The sequence below is a fragment of the Natator depressus genome, chromosome 21, assembly GCF_965152275.1.
Source record: "Natator depressus isolate rNatDep1 chromosome 21, rNatDep2.hap1, whole genome shotgun sequence".
NCBI classification, from domain to species: domain Eukaryota; kingdom Metazoa; phylum Chordata; order Testudines; family Cheloniidae; genus Natator; species Natator depressus.
The window spans coordinates 3,604,490-3,621,776 of NC_134254.1; the positions used below are offsets into that span (position 1 = coordinate 3,604,490).

At 48.0% G+C, this 17,287-nt stretch overlaps 1 protein-coding gene across 1 annotated transcript; it reads right to left on the bottom strand.

Annotated features, from left to right (window-relative positions):
- Positions 1 to 170: 170 nt before the first annotated feature.
- LOC141975537 (11-beta-hydroxysteroid dehydrogenase 1-like) lies at positions 171 to 6,599 on the bottom strand. The gene is made up of 6 exons (XM_074935972.1): positions 6,249 to 6,599; positions 5,432 to 5,562; positions 4,686 to 4,797; positions 3,347 to 3,532; positions 2,382 to 2,525; positions 171 to 1,101 (listed from the first exon to the last, which is right to left on the bottom strand). Exons 1-6 carry the CDS (start codon positions 6,334 to 6,336, stop codon positions 872 to 874), a joined length of 891 nt encoding a protein of 296 aa, XP_074792073.1. The 5' UTR covers positions 6,337 to 6,599; the 3' UTR covers positions 171 to 871.
- Between the last annotated feature and the right edge of the window lie 10,688 nt (positions 6,600 to 17,287).

A 17,287-nucleotide genomic window follows, 5' to 3' on the forward strand; every position in this document is an offset into this window, starting at 1 on the left:
GTGGGAGTGTGTGAGGGCTCCTCCTGTGGGTGCAGTCTCTGGGGTGGGGCTGGGGAGGAGAGGTTTGGGGTGCATTAGGGTGCTTCAGGCTAGGACTGAGGGGTTTGGAGGGAGCTCCAGCCTGGGGCAAGGGGTTGAGGTGTGGGAGGGGTGCAGGCTCTGGGGTGGGGCTGGGGATGAGGGGTTTGAGGTGCAGGAGGGTGCTCCGGGCTGGGAGTGAGGGGTTCAGAGGGTGGGTGGGGGATCAGATCTGGGGCAGGGGGTCAGAGGTGCAGGCTCTGGGTGGCCCTTACCTCAGGTAGCTCCCAGAAGCAGTGGCATATCCCCCCTCCGGCTCCTATGCTGAGGCACGGCCAGGTGGCTCTGTGCGCCGCCCTGTCCGCAGGCGCCACCCCCGCAGCTCTCTTTGCCTGCTGTTCCTGGCCAATGGGAGCTGCAGAGCTGGCGTTTGGGGTGCGGGCAGCATGCGGAACCCCCTGGATGCCCCTACTCATAGGAGCCAGGGTGGGGGGAAGACATCCCGCGGGCTCTGGGAGCCGGGCAGAGCCACGGCAGGGAGGGAGCCTGTCTTAGCCCCGCTGCAGCACCTACTGGACTTTTAACAGCCCCGTCAGTGGTGCTGACTGGAGCTGCCAGGGTCCCTTTTCGACCAGGCATTCCAGTAAAAAACCAGACACCTGGCAACCCTAGGCATGCTGCATTGGTTTTCAGGACTGTAAAATACCACATGATCCCAGGGTCACACGATGAGGGATCCCAGCATTGCATTCCCTAAATGAGAAGGAACCTGGGCTAGGGAGCTCCACAGCACACCAGGCCTTGATTTAAGGTAACCCCAGAGACAGATATGAGCAGAAAGGCAGTGGAGAACTCAGACTGATGAATTTTTCTTTAGGTTCTCCACATTGTAGCTTCTTCTGATCAGATAATCCAGGAGTTCTGGAGCCCAGTCCCGGATCAAGAGGGGGATTTTGGTAGCTGCATATTTGTAGTAAATTTCCCGTTGGCGGAGGGCTCCCGCCTTGATGATTTCCAGCGCACACTCCTCCTTCGGCGCAGGGGACACCAGCACCACATCAGAAGCTGCTTTCATGGCACTTTCTAGCACAGTAGAACAAAAGGAGCTTTGGTCAGATTTACAATCCTCTCCACTAGTGAGCCCTGCATGTCCAGGGCCAGCTGAACCCGGCTTGGATTTGCTTGTTTTAATGATTGTTTTTAAGCCATTTAACATCAATTGAACCTTGAGTGGCTTAGTGAGCCTGGGAGAAAACCAGCATAACCCCTCTCTTGTTGTTACATGTGCTCTGTATCGTGGTAGCACTAGAAGCCCCAGTCAACAGTAGACAAGAGCCCCGATTGTGCTAGGCCCTGTACAGATGCAGAGGTCAATGCAAACCCTGCCCCCAAAAGTTTATGATTTAAGCAGATGAGTAACACAAGGGTTGGGGAGAGGGAGTCAGCTCAGTTTCAGTGATTTTGATAGGCATTCTAGAGCCTGTAAAAACAAGGCAAAACAAACTCAAAGTTGGAGATTTCAACAGAGGAAGAGAATTTTGCAAAATGTTGTAAATTCCCCCCGCCTCCCCCATTTTCCAAGCAACTCTCATGCATACACTTTCATATTTTATATATTCACGTTGTACTTACATCAGTACATAGATATACAGCAACATCTTCAGCTGGTATAAATTGCTGTCATTCCATTAACTTCAGTGGACCTATGCCAATTTATACCAGCTGAGGATCTGGCCCGCAGACTTACCCTAACTGCACTTCAGGCTGGCCTAGCCATTATTCATTGGCTGATTTCTTTGGGATGGTGAGTCAGAAATGGGTCTGAGGGTATGTCTACACTACGGAGATTATACCATCATAGTTATGTCACCGGAGCTGTGCCAGCATAGCCCCCTAGTGTAGACGTAGCTTAGAGCAACAGAATGAATTGTGCTATCAGTGTAGCTCCCCTTACAACATTTGCTACGTCTATGGAAGCACTCTTTGGTTGACATAGCTGCAGCTACACTGTTGGTTTTGTCAGCATAATTATGCCAGGCAGGGTGTGTTTTTTTTCACTGATTGACATAGTTATGCTGGTATAAAATTTCAGTGTAGCCCAGGCTGAGACTAGGATTTGGAGGAGGGTGGAGATAGTGTCCTTCCAGATCAGCCCAGAGAGGGCATTTCAAGTATTTGGGGTGGCATGAAAGAAGACAAGAACATTGGTGGGGAGTTGACAAGTAGCACGGATCGAGCAGAGGCAGGAGAGGAGAAGGAATGGAGGAGAGAGGTGTGAAGCAACTTGAAAGTTAGGATAAAACGCTTGAATTTGGAGGGTGACTAGTTCCTAATCAGCAAGGTCCACACGGCACTGATCTTACCTGTATCAATGAAGCCGAGTATACAGAGCGTGATGGAAACATCAACCTTCTGAATGATTAATTCCTGCCGCAAGGAGCTGAAAAACCCATCCAGGGCAAACTTGGTTGCAGAGTAGGGAGCGGTAAATGGAAACCCAACTTTACCTAGACACAGAGCAGCAGTGTCGACATGGTTAAGTTCTGTTACAGTGCTGCGTAAAGATTTATTTGATTCCGCACCAGATGTAACATTCTTTCCAAGTGCGTTGAGTGCCGGTGAAGTGTCACGCCAACGGCCCCAGAGATGCAGGCGCGGGGTTCAGAGGACGGCAAGGGAGCTGGGCACTCAAACCCTATTGCTCTGAACTCTCTTCAGGTCCTGTGACTAGCCCAGCCAAATGTCCTGGCCACGCACAGTAAGCTTCCCACCTTCAATGCTCTCAACGGATGTGCTCAGACCTGACCTGGAGAGATCACCCACAGTGCTGAGTTCAGCCTCAGTGGCCCTTTGGGTCCTTGGCTCCACAGCTGAGCTCACCAGCGAGGGGTTGACTAAGATGGCAGATTTACCATAGGGACACCTGTCGCTAAGATGCTTCATGTAAGCCAGAGAACTATCAGCTAGCGGGGTCAGCTAGCTATTGAACTTGATCCACAGAAACAAAATGACCCTGTCTAATCGGTCAAATAGCCAATACAAGGAGAGAGCCACATATTTCCAGTCTGTGCTGGTCAGACTGTGATGCCAATATTTGAAGAGCTTGAGCTGTACTCCTCCGATGATCCCCTTTGCTTGTCATAAAGAAGCATGCCAAGGTGATCAGCTTCTAGTGACAAAGCACTAGGGGGAGCCAAACCCAAGGAAAGTGTAATTTAGTTTTGAAGATGCTGAGTACTTGCCTCTCCCATTGACATCCCTTGGATTTTCGGGTGCTCATCACTTCTGAAAATCAGCCCCCAGGTCTCTGTCCCCGTTCACAGCTCACCTGCCATGGATGAAACCACCACGATGCTGCCCACACTGTCTTTCAGCCTGGGCAGGGCTGAGACAGTCATGGCCACGTAGCTGAGAAAGTTAATCTTCAGCAGCTTCTGCACGTGCCCTACGTCGCCGTCGAAATAGTTAAAGTACGAGTTGCCAACGTGGTTGAGGATCAGCATGTCTAGGCCTCCTGAAAGCAAAGGGGAGAGCCAGCGATGCTTTAGTTTAGGGGGGAAGAGGACAAAGGAAGTTCAGAGCACACCACTTGTCTACGCTACGTATCTTTTCCTTTAGTTACTATGAATCTCTGCAGGAATCTATTCTTTGGAATGAAATACATCTATTCTTATTATTATTTTTAATAATAAGGGAGGCTCTTGGGTCACCGCCCGGGCCTTTCATCTCTGCAGAGCTGGGTCAAAATCCAGATTCTGCTTGACAGTACAAGTGTGACTGGCGTGCACTCACCAAGTCCCAGTCTTCAGATTATATTACAAAAACACTGTGTTGTGATTTGTACTTTCTTCTCATTCAGGATGTGTGTGTGTGTGTGTTGGGGGGGGGGCAAGCAGATCTTTCTTGACCTGCATGTGGGCCCACATGTGCAGCATCAGGATGTGTGGCAAGAGAGAACAGACAGGTGTGGCTTTGCACAGCTTTGTGCGGTGACCTATAATGGGCATAGCAAGATTGCTCCAGCACAAAGAGAACGGAAGGCCTAGGAATGTAATACCCATGGCTCTGGGACGGAGATCCAGGAGCGGAATATTACAGAGGTGTAGGACTGCAATCAAGAGTGCACTTGAGATCAAGCCTGAATGGTAGAGCTGTGTGTGGGTCCAGGTTTTGAACAGCATGCGGGGCCAGCAGGGTAGGATTGCAGTCCATGAGCAGAACAAAGACTGACACAACAGATGATGCTTCTAATCAGGTCAGAGTTGCATTGGCAGAGCTGGGGGGGTGGGGGGGGGGGTGCATGCACAAAGCCTGTCTATGCTATGGTGGCTCTCTTCAATCCTATTTGTATTTCAAATTCACAAGTGGCCAGTTAATACATTTAACAATAATTGTAACTATAACTCGATATAGTTACTACATGTATGGATTGGTCACTTGTGAATGTGAGATACAAATAGGAATATATTCCTTCATTCTTCTCGTTATATATACACACACACAAATGTAATGAGAAGAATGAAGGACATTTCCACATCCCTCCTGCTTTTCCTGCCTTTTAATGTGGCAGACAGTAATGTGGCTAAGGAGTGATGCCACATTTCTCTGCGTTTTATCACTCGTTAAAGGTCGGATAGCGATTTCCCGACAGTGAGCTGCTAACGTACCCAGCACTACTTCAGCCTCCTTCACCACATGCTCGGCAAAGGCCTTGTCCTCCATGCTGCCGCTCACATACTGCGCAGAGGCTGCCCCCAGCTCCAGACACCGGGTGATGATCTGGAACACATGAATGGAATGTTGTAGAAACACATTCCCCATTGATGAACCTTGGAGCGCCTCAGTGTGTTACATCCATGGTCGGATAGACGTGGCTCTGTGGGTAGAATGAGTGCATTCTGCCTGCCAAGTGTTACTGCCTTGAACGCTCTGGCTCTGGCTTTAAACAGTGGGCACTAAAGGATGCCAGAATGGGATTGGAGCCTTCTGGGACTGCAAAGTCCGTGTACCATGCAAACCTGAAGCAACCTGGCTATTTCCCAGTAGAGTCTGCTCTGCAGTGGAAATCTGTGCTTGCAGGATGAGTGGGGGTGTGTGTATATTACTGCAGTGCAGTGAGAGGGCATGCTTGTGTGACTGTGCGTATGAGATTGTGTGTACGTGATTGGGTGTGAGCATGGATACCAGCGCATGTATAAAAAGAAGAGTGTATGCGTGTGCATGACCAGGAGCATGAATATGTACCTGTTTGTGCCTGACAAGCATGCGTGTAGGTTTGTGCATGTGTGAGAATCAGCATGCGAGTGTACCATTGCGCATATCATGTAATTGCAATGGTGAGTGTCCATGCGTGTCTGTATGTCTATATGTGTGACATAAGACTGACCTTCATGTGTGTGTGCTCGGTACTTACTTTCTGAAGCTTGGCTTCCGTCCGTGCTGTGACCAGAACATGGGCTCCCATCCGCGCCAGGTGATAAGCCATTTGCTCTCCAATTCCAGTGCTTGCTCCAGTGACGATCACTCGCTTCCCTTTCAACATCTCTGGAAAGCAAGGCACAGGGATGTTAATTTACCAGGATACCAGAGAAAGATTCCCCTTCTCTTACCCCCCCCCACCCAGTGCACTCCAGGGGTCAAGAAACCAAAGTGGACAACAAGCCAGTCTAACCTGCCCAAACCAGCATGCTCACCCTGCACCAGGCAAACTCTCTGCCTTGTCCCAAGAAAACTGTAGTAAGAAGAATAGTTAAAATTCCTAATGTGAAAAAAGCAATATTAACAGGGACATGGCCAGATTTTTTTTTAAACTATCATGTTGCAAATCAGGATATGAATTTTTTTGGTGATAATTAAAATTTCCAGACATTTTCAAAAAAGATATTTTCAATGTTTTTAAATAAGTATTTTTAAAATTTTTTTTTGTAAAATAGCCTTTTTCTAGCTCTTTTTTTACAAACATAAATCATGTGAAATTGAATGTTAAAAGTTCCCCCCCTGTAAATCCGAATAATAAAACTCCTACTTCACCTGTTTCCTAAGAAAATATTTCTCTGTGTTACTTGCTTGATGTAGTTTGAAAGCTCTGCAAAACAGAGTGGTCTATTATCTGCAGTGTAACAAATGCCCAGACATGTTTTATTTCAGGCTCTGTACACATCCTGTGTAAAACATTCAAACGTGGCTTTTTCTGTTTAATTTTAAAAACACATTTGCTTTTAATAACTTACCAGGTTTAAAATCCTCCCTTGCTGAATAAAAACAGAAGGCCAAGACCAATCCTACAAAGGGAATGAAAATCTTTCTCAGCAGACCCATCCCACTGCAGAATCAGGAAATAATAAAGCATGAAAGAAGGAGGAAAAAAACAACAACTCCTCCGCAGATCTGCTCCAGACAGAAACACCAATGCCTGCCCTTTAAAAACCTGTTAGTGGAATGACTGCAGCTCCCCAAAGGTTCAACCTTTGGAAAATCACAGTGGTGGGATTGATGGGTCCATCAAAACCTTTAATTTGCTCCTCTTCAGAGTTGATAAATCTCAGCCTAAGTGACAGCTTCGCTTTGGGGTCTGGCCAGCTTATTTAATATTTCCTGTCCCTACGTTAAAATACAGAATTTTGCACAACACCCTGAAAGAGGTGTGCCTTTGCTGGAAAGCATCAGATTTCACTGTAGGGAGCACTGGAGACTGCCTACTGAAGGTGGGAGAAGGTTGCGTTGTGTTATCATCTGTCTGCTAAGCACTGGCTCTGCACTCGGGCACTGTTGCAGACACATAAGAGGACACGGACCCTGCACCAAGGAGCTTGCAATTGTATTGCAGTTCAGGCAAAAGGAAAGCAATTCAGGCCCATGAAAGCCGCCAGCTGGGGGCATTGGTTCAGCGTTGCAATGCTCTGGACTGGGTATGGTTTAATTAACACACTTTGGTTGTGTCCACACTGCAGCTGGGGGTGAGCCTCCCAGCCTGTGTAGGCAGACTCGTTCCAGCAGGGCTCGAGCTAGTGTGCTAAAAGTAGCTGTTTAGACGCTGCAGCGCTGGCAGAGACTCAGGCTAGCCACCCGCGCTCTGACCCAAGGGGGCGTGTGGGCTTGAGAGGCTGAGCAGCCATTTGAGCTGTAACATCCACACTGTCGTTGTTGGCACGCGAGCTCAAGCCCTGCTGGAACGAGTCAGGCTACACAGGCTGGGAGGCTCACCCCCCAGCTGCAGTGTAGACATACTCTTTAGGGCCTTGATTCGGCAAAGGGTCACCCTTGTGGGTGCTGAGCTGGAGGCCCCAGGTTGTTCAGAAGATGCTTTCCCAATTTAGCTCGTTTTATCCTAGTGGTCTAATTGACTGCCACTAATTGGCTGTCTCACCAGAGGAGCCAGGGTTTCAGAGAGTCTGGACTGAACTCCCCGCTAGGTGTGGTCCCTCCAGTTCAGGATGGAGGCAGTGGGGCAGCGCTGGGAAACTTGCCCTGATGCTGTGCCCCGTTGTGTGGGTAAACGCAGGTCTTTGCTCTCCAGGGGAGTCTCTCCAGCATCTTTCACTAGCACTCAATTCATTTTCAGATTAAAGAGGAAAAATCGAAGAGAACTTCAGAGCAACAGCTAACGGCTCGGGGGTTAGGCCTCAGTAAAGTCGATTACAGAGGTCTTATAATAGGTGTCTGCTTAAGCTGCTGTCAGCCCTGCTCTAGCTCTGGGATCCTCCTGGACAGTACAGTACATCTTATTACATGCAGTTCTGGGCTCGGTGCCATGGCACATATAGATTGTGGCCTCACTCTGACCGGTCTTCATGTGCTGACGAGATTACGTCTCTGGACCCCGTCCATTCAAGCGGTGGGGAAAGTTCCGTTTACGAGGATAAAAGCCTTGTCTGCAAGGCAAGATGGTTTGAGTTACAGGTGCACAATGCAATGGGTTCCTGTGGTCCCTCCGGCTGGGCCTCAAATTGTACACACCCCACGTCTATTTAGAGAAACCTCAGGTTAACTCATTGGCCGTGTGGAAGAGGATATGTCCTGAAGTACCACACCCTCCCCAAACATACCCAATCAGTGGATGCAATTCAGCACTCAGGAGCAACCCTACAATAACAAACCAGCATCTGTGTGTGCAGCCCAGCACACACAAGCAACCCTCCAGTGATGAACCAGGGACAGTGCTTCATTATAGCTTTGAAGGAACGGATGATTTGGGTTAATAATATACTCAGTGGGTCTGTCTGGCTGCCAGTGGGGCACTGCTCTTAAAGTATAGATTTCGTTTCACTCTTAACTTATCCTCTGCTGGAAAGAAGCACTTAGCATATGTTTTGGTCAGATAAACGTCATTGCTTTCTGGGAAATGCTGCCACTTCCCCTGTGTCTTTTGTTCTAACCCTGAGTTCCTGGAATTGGCCACTTCACTTTCTTGGCTGAACAATAAAAGAATGAACTCTCTGTTACCTGCAGCACCTGTGCACCTAGCACCTGTGGAAAGGACTGATGGTCCAGTGGCAAGGGCCCTAGGATCTGGGAGATGCTCTGTGGAAGAGTTCTTGTGTGACTTTGGAAAAGTCAGGGAGGGCCAGATTTGTAAAGGTTTCCAGGTGTCTAACTTCCACTGATTGCAGTGAGAGTTAGGCCCCTAAATACCTTTGGAAATCTTTCCCTTCATCTCTCCCTGCCTCAGTTCCCCCTCTGTACAACAGGGATAATAGCACGTCCGTACCTCTCCAGGGGGTGTTGAGGATAAAAACGTTCAAGATGGTGAGGCATTCAGCGATGGGGGCCAGATATGTGTGTTATGTGGGATGGGCAAGTCAGTCTCTTAGGTACTATTGTTATTTGTATTTGTAGCATCTCGTGGCCCCAGCTGATCTCAGATCCCCATCATGCAAAACTCTGAACAAACACACAAAGCGTGACTGCCCCTGCCCCCAGAGACCTCGCAGTCTAAATACCCAGGATAGGCAAAGGGTGGGAGGGGAAACAGAGGCACAGAAAAGGGAAATTCCTCACCCCAGGTCTCACATCAGGTCCCTGGCAGAGCCAAGAGTAGAACCCTGTCTCCTGATTCCCAGTCCAGTGCTTTGGGGTGTGTCTACACAGCCGTCGGAAGCAAGCTTCCCCGCCCAAGTCGACAGACGCGAGCTTGTGCTAGTGCTCGGAAACTAGTTGTGGAGATCGTGCTTTGAAGTGGTGGCTTGGGCTGGGGCTCAAGCTCCGAAGCCTATGGACCGGGTGGGCTTCAGAGTCCGAGCTCTGGGCTGAGAGCGTTTTTAACAGTGCAAACAATGTAAAATGCAGGGCTGGTGTAATGCGTAGGTCTGACAGCCCCTCTTGGTTCATGTGCTGCCCAACTGTGTCCCGCGGGCCTTGTGGGGAGTTGACAGGGATCCGATCCCCCTCCCTGCGAAGCTGACATTTGCTGCTGCTTTCGAGCTCCAGCCTCGAGGCTGCTTTGGCTCTAATTGCAACAGCTGGGCAGCGGGAGGTGCTAACACACTCAGCAGGAGAATCAAAGGTGGGACTCTTGGCTGCTGGCCTCTGTAGTGCCTCCCAGTAGCTGGGCTTTTTTCAGGAGAAACCATTAATGGCATTGGTTAGTATGGAAACCTGTGGGGAACTAGTGATTTGGATTTACCCTAGACGTATGGGAGCTAGAGATGGAAAATGTCCTATCTGGCCCAGTCCTTCTCCAGCAAGGCAGGTTTGTCCCCTACAGGACAAATTCCGAGTTGTTTATCCAGTCTAACTGTACGCCTCTGAACCAACGGGTCTTCTATCATTTCCCTAGGAGGTTCTTCTGCAGCCTGGCTCTCACTGAAGAGGCTTTGCCTTCCTGCTATTTACTCCAAATATCCTGTTCTTTAATTGTCTCCTGTTATTCCTAATGCCCCCATAGTTATTCATCTCCCACCACGGTGTGGTGTGGTACTGTACTCCCTTCCAAGACTTAGGGGGGATTAGCACCTGCCCATTATTTTGTCAAGCTGAACTGTTTTAGGTCCTCGCTGTTTCCTCTAGATCCCTCCATCCCTTCACTTTGTCTAAACATTTACACACCACAGAGCTGAGCCCAGTATTCCTGGCGTGGCATCACTGGAGAGCAGGGTATGTGGTGCAGTCCCAGATCACACGGGCTTGTTTTGGAGGCTACGCAGAAACAGGAGCTCACCTCATTTGCTGACTGTCACCCTTCCCAGGTTTCTCCATCCCACTTGGCATCTGTGGCTTAGTGCCCCCACCAATCCCCTGGGTAATCAGAACACTTTATCTAATGGCTGGTTTTACACCGCTGCCAGCACCATGCTGTCTGATCGCCTTCCGTGTAAAATCAATAGTGACGTCCTTAGTGAGCTCCATGGAGTCTCTGGCTCTTCTCCCTTCTCAGGGTAAAATCTTTGCTTGGGTAGAGTTTTTTTAAATGTTGTTTGTTGTCTGGTTCTTTGACTTGTTGGTTTCAGGCTGTTTTTGCTGGGGGTGTTTGGTGAGGAGGAGGTGATGGGGGGAAGCCTTTTCTGAAGATAACAGTTTAGTAGCATTTCATAAAGTCTGTCACCTGATGTTCCGTCTTACGTTATTTCCTGCCCATTTTTCTCAAGGTCTTCTGTCCTCACTCGGGCTCATGACCCCCCCCCCCAGTTTAACGTCATCTGCTAGTGTAATTAACATGCTCTTTCCCAGGTTGCTCCTGGATAGGGGGAATCAAAGGCTGCACGGTGGATCATGGGCTAACGCTGCCTTCCTGAGGGAAACGCTACTGTTGAGCAGCTGTCCTTCTGTCACCAGGTCTTTCTTCAGTCCCCTTCCCACTGGCTGAGAGCAGCATTCCACCCACGGCAAATGCCCAGGCGGACTTGTGGTGCTGCCAGAGGGTACAGCGGGGCTGAGTGGGGACAATGGGTACCTACTCATCAGTCCCCTAGCCCCTGATTCCTGGAGGTGCTCACGGGGAGGGGATTGAGTGCTACCTGAAATCTAACACCCTCCTTAAACATAATAGGCCCTTCTGTAGCTATTTACACCCTCAGTGTACAGTACAGACATTGTCTGGCTCTCAGGTGCTTTGGGAGGATTAACAGGTGTTGCTATTTCTCATTTTGCAAAACCGGGGGAACGGTTGCGGAGAGAAAGGAAGTGACCTGCCCAGGGCCCGGTGTCAGCACTGGGATTAGAACCCAGAAGTCGCTGGCTTCCAGGCCTGTGCCTGCAGGGAGAGGCCTCCTCATATCCCCACATGATTTCTTTTACAGCATTTGATCAGCTCGGTGCTTCAGGTTCACTGTGAGCCTTACAAGGTTTCAGAGCTGGTCACCAGGCGCTGGGATGGCCTGGGAAAGGATGGAAGCAGAAAGACTGACAAGAAGCCCCCTCCCCCGCCCCCCACTGTGGATTCTTTAGACTCCAGAATGCAGAACTATGCTCTAGAAGTGGTCGAGAATTTTCCATTGAAATCTTTTTTCACTTCGCTAACTTTTTTTCTGTGAACTATTTAACAATTTGCTTTCAATAACTTTTCCCAAGGGGAAAAATGGTATGTCCAGCCAGCTCTGTTACACTCAGAGCACAATGTCCCTTTCACTCACTGGTAGCTGGAACGTGGTTTGCACTGAACAGCCGCCATCTCCCTTTTGCCAAGGAACAAGACTTCTGTTTCACTTATTTGGAGACCAAACTGAGGCAGCAAAGTTTGCTCTCCAAATGTAGAATGTCATTCCTGAACAGCACCTTCCTGCCTGCTGCTGCTGCTATGAACACACCCTCCTTGGTTGAGAAGGCCTGCCAAAGGGGCAGATCTTATAACTATTACTCACATTTCTAAAATGCGCACGTGTACCAGGCACCACCTCTCACTCCCTTTATCGCCCATAGCTTCTAAATTAGCCCAGAGGTATGCAGAGCACATAGCCAAAAACCAGCAACCTGATAGTAAAGTATTTATGAGAGCAAGTGCAGCGTGCCCTTGAAGTGAGCGTACTGGCAGCAGGCAGAATACGTGGCCACTTCTGAACCAACCTCAGTGGCATTATTGTATTTGTTCCCCTTTGGAGAAATGCATCCTGGTGCAGAGGGTCAGCTCTGTATCATTTAAGTCCAATTTATACCCCACTTGAAGGAAATAAGTGGTGCATAGACGTTATGCTGGCCATTCTGCACAGGGGATGCTTTCCACTCCTTGAGACCCACAGCATGTTAGAGAGAGGATTTAATGTAAATTTAAAGGTGCATTTTTAAATGTCCTGATGGATGGTCAGTGAAGCTGCAAATCATATCTGCTGTAGCTTCCCTCCCCACACAAGCCACCCCTGGCCTGAGTATTAGAGGCAAATACAGTGAACAGGAGAAAAATGTAGTCAGGTGTATGCATGCAAGGCAAAACTGATGGGCTCTCAATAGTTTGGCAGAAATTAAAATGGCTTTTTTAAAAAAGCAGCTTTGCTTCTGTTTCATCATAAAGAAAAAGCTGATGTTCCCAGCTAAACTTTCGAGAGGCTGTCCTGGGCTTTGGGAATGGGACACGGGCATGTCACTTCCTGGTCATTATTGGTTACAATCGAGCCTTAGATCATTACTCAACAAAAGGCAGGTACAGTGCAGCTCAGAATGCCCAGAGGTGTGCATCACCAGGGCACTACTTGGCGCAGCGTTAGCAGGGGTCAGGACTGAATGGGCCATCGAACCTGAGCTCCCAAGACAACTTAGTGTTTGTTTTTCAGCATCAGGGTAGCTGGCATTGAAAAATATGTTCTAAATGTGCTTGTGTAGGTGAAGGTCTAACTGCAGGGTCAGCGTAGACAGTAGGGCTGCAAGAGAGGCCAGCCATGCCTCAAATGCCTTCCCCACCCTGTCCTGTATGTGAGCCCGAGCCCCGTCACCGTGCAATGCCATGTATGAGCGTGGCCACGAGGAACATTGCACCATTGCCTTTTGGGAGCTGATTGTGTTTTCTCAAACACACGTGTGCCTGAGACTACAGTCAGTTCACTCAGCCCCCTGAGCCGCTGGATGCTTCCAGAGGTGATTTGGGAAACTCAGTCGAAACCATGAAAGAGCAAGTTGGGGAAACAAGTAGCCGGACAGTGCCTGGTAGTGCAAATGCAGTGGCCGGTGCATGGGAATCTGCTGTGTATCTGAGAGGTTTGGGCTCAGTAGCAGCCAGTGTGTTTCTTATGAGCCTTGAGGGCCTTATGCTTTGAGACCAATCAGCCCCCGTGTGAAGCCATTGCAGGGGCAGCAGTTGGATTAGGTGCAATGTTCAGGTGATGGGACAGGGGGTAGAAGGTGTTCTTGCCCCTAGAAGAGCGCTCCTGGAGTTTGGGAAAAGATGGCTTGCCTTGCTAGTTCTCCAGGGAGAAAGTCTGGAAGGGGAGCAGCTCTGCCTGTACTGTTCCAAAGGCACTGGCACTCCACTCCTCGAACTACTTCACCTCATTGACAACCCTCATGCCAGTGTCAAGCCTCGTCCCAGTTATGTGGTAAATCTTGGATTAATGAAGTGGCAAAACGCCCTTATGGGGACAGGCTTGGCAAATGGTGTGGAGATGTGTGTTAAGCAGAGAAGGTGGGAAGGCCGGTGTAGAGGTGAGATTGGGGAAGGTTTCAGGTGCTATTCCTGTTCAAAGGTCTCAGTGAGAGTCCCCACGTACAAGTACTGTCAGAGTTTGCACATCGCTAGTACAGGGGGAACAGTGTGTTTGTAATGTTCATATCTGCTGGGTGACCTAACCCAACTCACTCCTGGGAAAGATAATCTCCAGGACCCTGATTACAGCCTGCCTGGAGGAGCCCTGGCCACTGGCCACACTCCCTGTGCCCTTGAAAAAAAAACCTGGCTTGTTTCTCTCGAGGTGTTGATTGCTGAAGTCCTAAATTTAGTTGGGAGGCCCTTGAACCAAGCAGACCCCAACCTGCAAATAGCAAGTTAGGCATTTCTAAAAAACAAGCCTCCCATACTCTTGCGTTGCATTGGCAGGTCAGAGAAGGTCATGGTGCCTGCGGCAGTGTTCAGCGCTATCATGCTACCAAGGTCTGAGTAAAGTCTCAGCGTTAACATAACCTCTTCTGAGATGTGCCTGGTGAGCCTGGGGGAAGATCTCACTCCAGCTGCAGTCTCTGGGGATGTAACGTGCCAGGGGATTTTTCCTGATTCATTGCTTAGAATAAGCAGAATTTAGATCTGTCCTAAATGGAACAGAATAATAGAAATTAACACCTGCCATATTAGGGGATTCATTCATCCTTTAGACAATGCAGGGTTTTTCCTAAAGCTTAGCCCCAAATGCTTTAGCACAGTCCAATTTCAAATGGTCCAAGTGATGTTATTTCATACTATAAACGTCACCATTAGGAGCCTTTCCTGAGTTTGAGCGTACACGTCCCTCTAATCAATTCCATCCCAGTGCTCTTAGCTATATCCCAATAGCCCACATTAATAAAAAAAATCCCTCTATCTTTTTGGAAGTTGCAAATGGACATGTATGATGCAGATACAACACTCTATCTTCTGTATCTGACAGATACAATTTGCTTATGGCATTTAGTTGCAAATGACAGTGTTTGGGCTGTTTGTATAGCCCCAAAACATTACAAGAATTCCTGGTTTTGGATCCATGAGTTAAGGTGCATGAAATTGCTAGGTACCTCAAGTTGGGGATTCAAAAACTGAAGCACCAAAATGACAGGCCACTTTGAAAATTCCAGCCATAATGTAGAAAGAGGGGTTTGTTGAAACCTCTTCTTTAGTGGGTGATTCCTGCAACCCACCACTGTTACCATGACATTATTTTGAATTCACAAGCACTGGAACTACTACACATGGCTTGATGTTAAACTTTGCCCGGGCATTATTGCACGGCAGTTTAGCCACTGACTCTTGCCTAATTTGCATGGCTGTAGAAAGCCACAGTTTTCTGTGCACTAAGCGCAAACTCCTGTTGCAGAATCAATGAGATACAGAACGGATTTTTCAGATTGACCTTTGGGGGAAATATTTGCAAAGGGATGACCTCCAGGGTCACAGTAGATCAGAAGGCTGCATACTGGAAGGAAGGACTTGCTCGGACAATTCTAGACATATTGGCGTAGTCAAGCCTATTCTAGCTGTCTAATCCCATTAGCTGCCTAAAGTGCAGCTATTTTGACAGTTGCACAAATCTCTCTGCTTTAAGCTCATAAACCCTGAAATTAGATAACTCTATTTTTATTCAAAGGGGGAGTGGGTGGAAGGACAGGATTACCCTCTCCCAGTCATCCCAGACCAAATGAAATGCCCCTTTGCATAGAGTTGGAGGATGATAAAAATAATCACTGGCTCATATTAAATTCAGGTCATCCAACAGAGAGGCTTCATCCAAAGCCTTTGAACAGTGGTTTCCTGTCATGACAGCAAAGAAGAAATGTTTCTCTTCATTTTCTAGGTTTCCCTATTGTCCAGGTGTAACCTGTGAAGCTGGTCCAGTCCTGTGAATGAGTAAGATGTTGAGAGAGTTTGAAGCCAAAAAGTCTTGAATAAAGTCAAGATCCAGTTGGCTTCTTATTTAAATCAAATTCACACCTGTGGCCCCTAGGAGCCCTGACCATAGCTCAGGGCCCCACTGGAGCTGTAAAAACACAACAAAAATCAATTTCAATGAGACTGTTTCTGAAGTAAGGTACATGACTGGGCAGCGAGGTGAGTAAGGGGATTGGAGTATGGGCCCAAAGTTTTTCTTTCCACTACAACAAGCCTTCTGGAGCATGAGGATCTGTGTATGCTGCAAAACTATCCATGTCCTTGATCTGGCATTATTCAGGGACATGGTTCAGCTGTTTTCTTCAGGCTAAATTGTGCCATCACCTTTGCACAGGCAACACTCAGTGAAGTGAATGAGGCAGTGGCCCATATCTGTCTTGTCTTGGATATTGAAACCCTGAGTAATGCTTGATTGGCACATAAAACACGATATTTCTCAAGTGCTATTTTATGTTGACTTCTATCCCAGTTTTTTCCGCAGATGGAAAATGTATGTGCACCCTTGTGTTTAATTCAGAATATGACGTTTTTACAGGCTCAGGGACATTCTCCCCAAATAATGTGCCCTTTTTGACATCAGGTGTTGGTTACACAGATGAAAGGGTGAAGTTGATGGATGTTTTTATTCTTAAAATAACACTAGCATCTAGAATCTTTCTAGTGAGAGCAGCATGTTCCTTCCCGTTTTCTTATCTTTTTTGGTTCCACTATCTTCTGTCCTCTGTAGCAATTAGAAAAGGGATCTTTTTTCCCCTTGGGGCTAGACAGAGGCATAATGCTTGTGTGCTTTCCTGATGCTACGTAATGTTCACCCTGCCTCTTTGGGGGCACTGGAGATAGCATTGCAGCTTCTAACTTCTAGCAAGTAGAAATCAACCTTTAACACTGTCCCTCCCAGAGTTGGATGACCCATTGACTTCTGAATGGGAGAGTTTGCTCGCATTGTGTTACATGTAGCATATGTGCACCAATCTTTTTTTTTTTAAAGGACAGTGGAAACGGTTAACCTACTCGCTTGTTAATTAAAGCATGTGGTGCTAACAGTCTGCTGCATTCAAGACCATGCAGGTGAGAAATTGCAGGAAAATTGTGACCATAGGACAGTCTGGTGAGAACAGTGTGTCCTAGTGCATAGAGCACTGGACTGGGACTCAAAGACGTGAGTTCTATTCCCAGCTTTGCCACTGGCCTGGTTGGTGGCCTTGGACAAGTCATTTCACTGCTCTGTGTCTGTTACTCCCTCTGCAAAATGGGGATAATGGTACTGAAAAGTGCTATGTAAGATGTGGGTATAAATGTCCTTGACCGTTTTGCCATAAACATGAATGGAGGCAGGATCGGGCTCTTTTCATTAGTCCTGCAGCTTGTTAGAAATAAGACAGAGTGGGCCAGATATCCCTTTCTGCATTTACACCCATGTAACAAGAGATCAACATCTGGCTACATTCCCCCACCTCCATTCTTAAAAAAAACCCAAACCAACCAACCAGTGCATGATTGTAAATACAAGGATGTGAGTAATACCGGTTTTGTATAAAAAAGTGAGTGTATTATTTTTGGGCGAGGGATGGGGGAAAGAACTCCTAACCTGTAGGCTTTAGAAAACAAAAGGGGAGAAGAAAAACAAACAAGCTCTCACGTTGTTGAGTGCGTGTGTGTACTAATTGGAAAGTGACAGCATTCAGCAACTGTTTCACTGCCAAACTTAGGACACTTCCCTAAGTGCCCTGATAAACACCACCCAGCAGGAGGCATTAGGCTGCTTCTGCGAAGAAT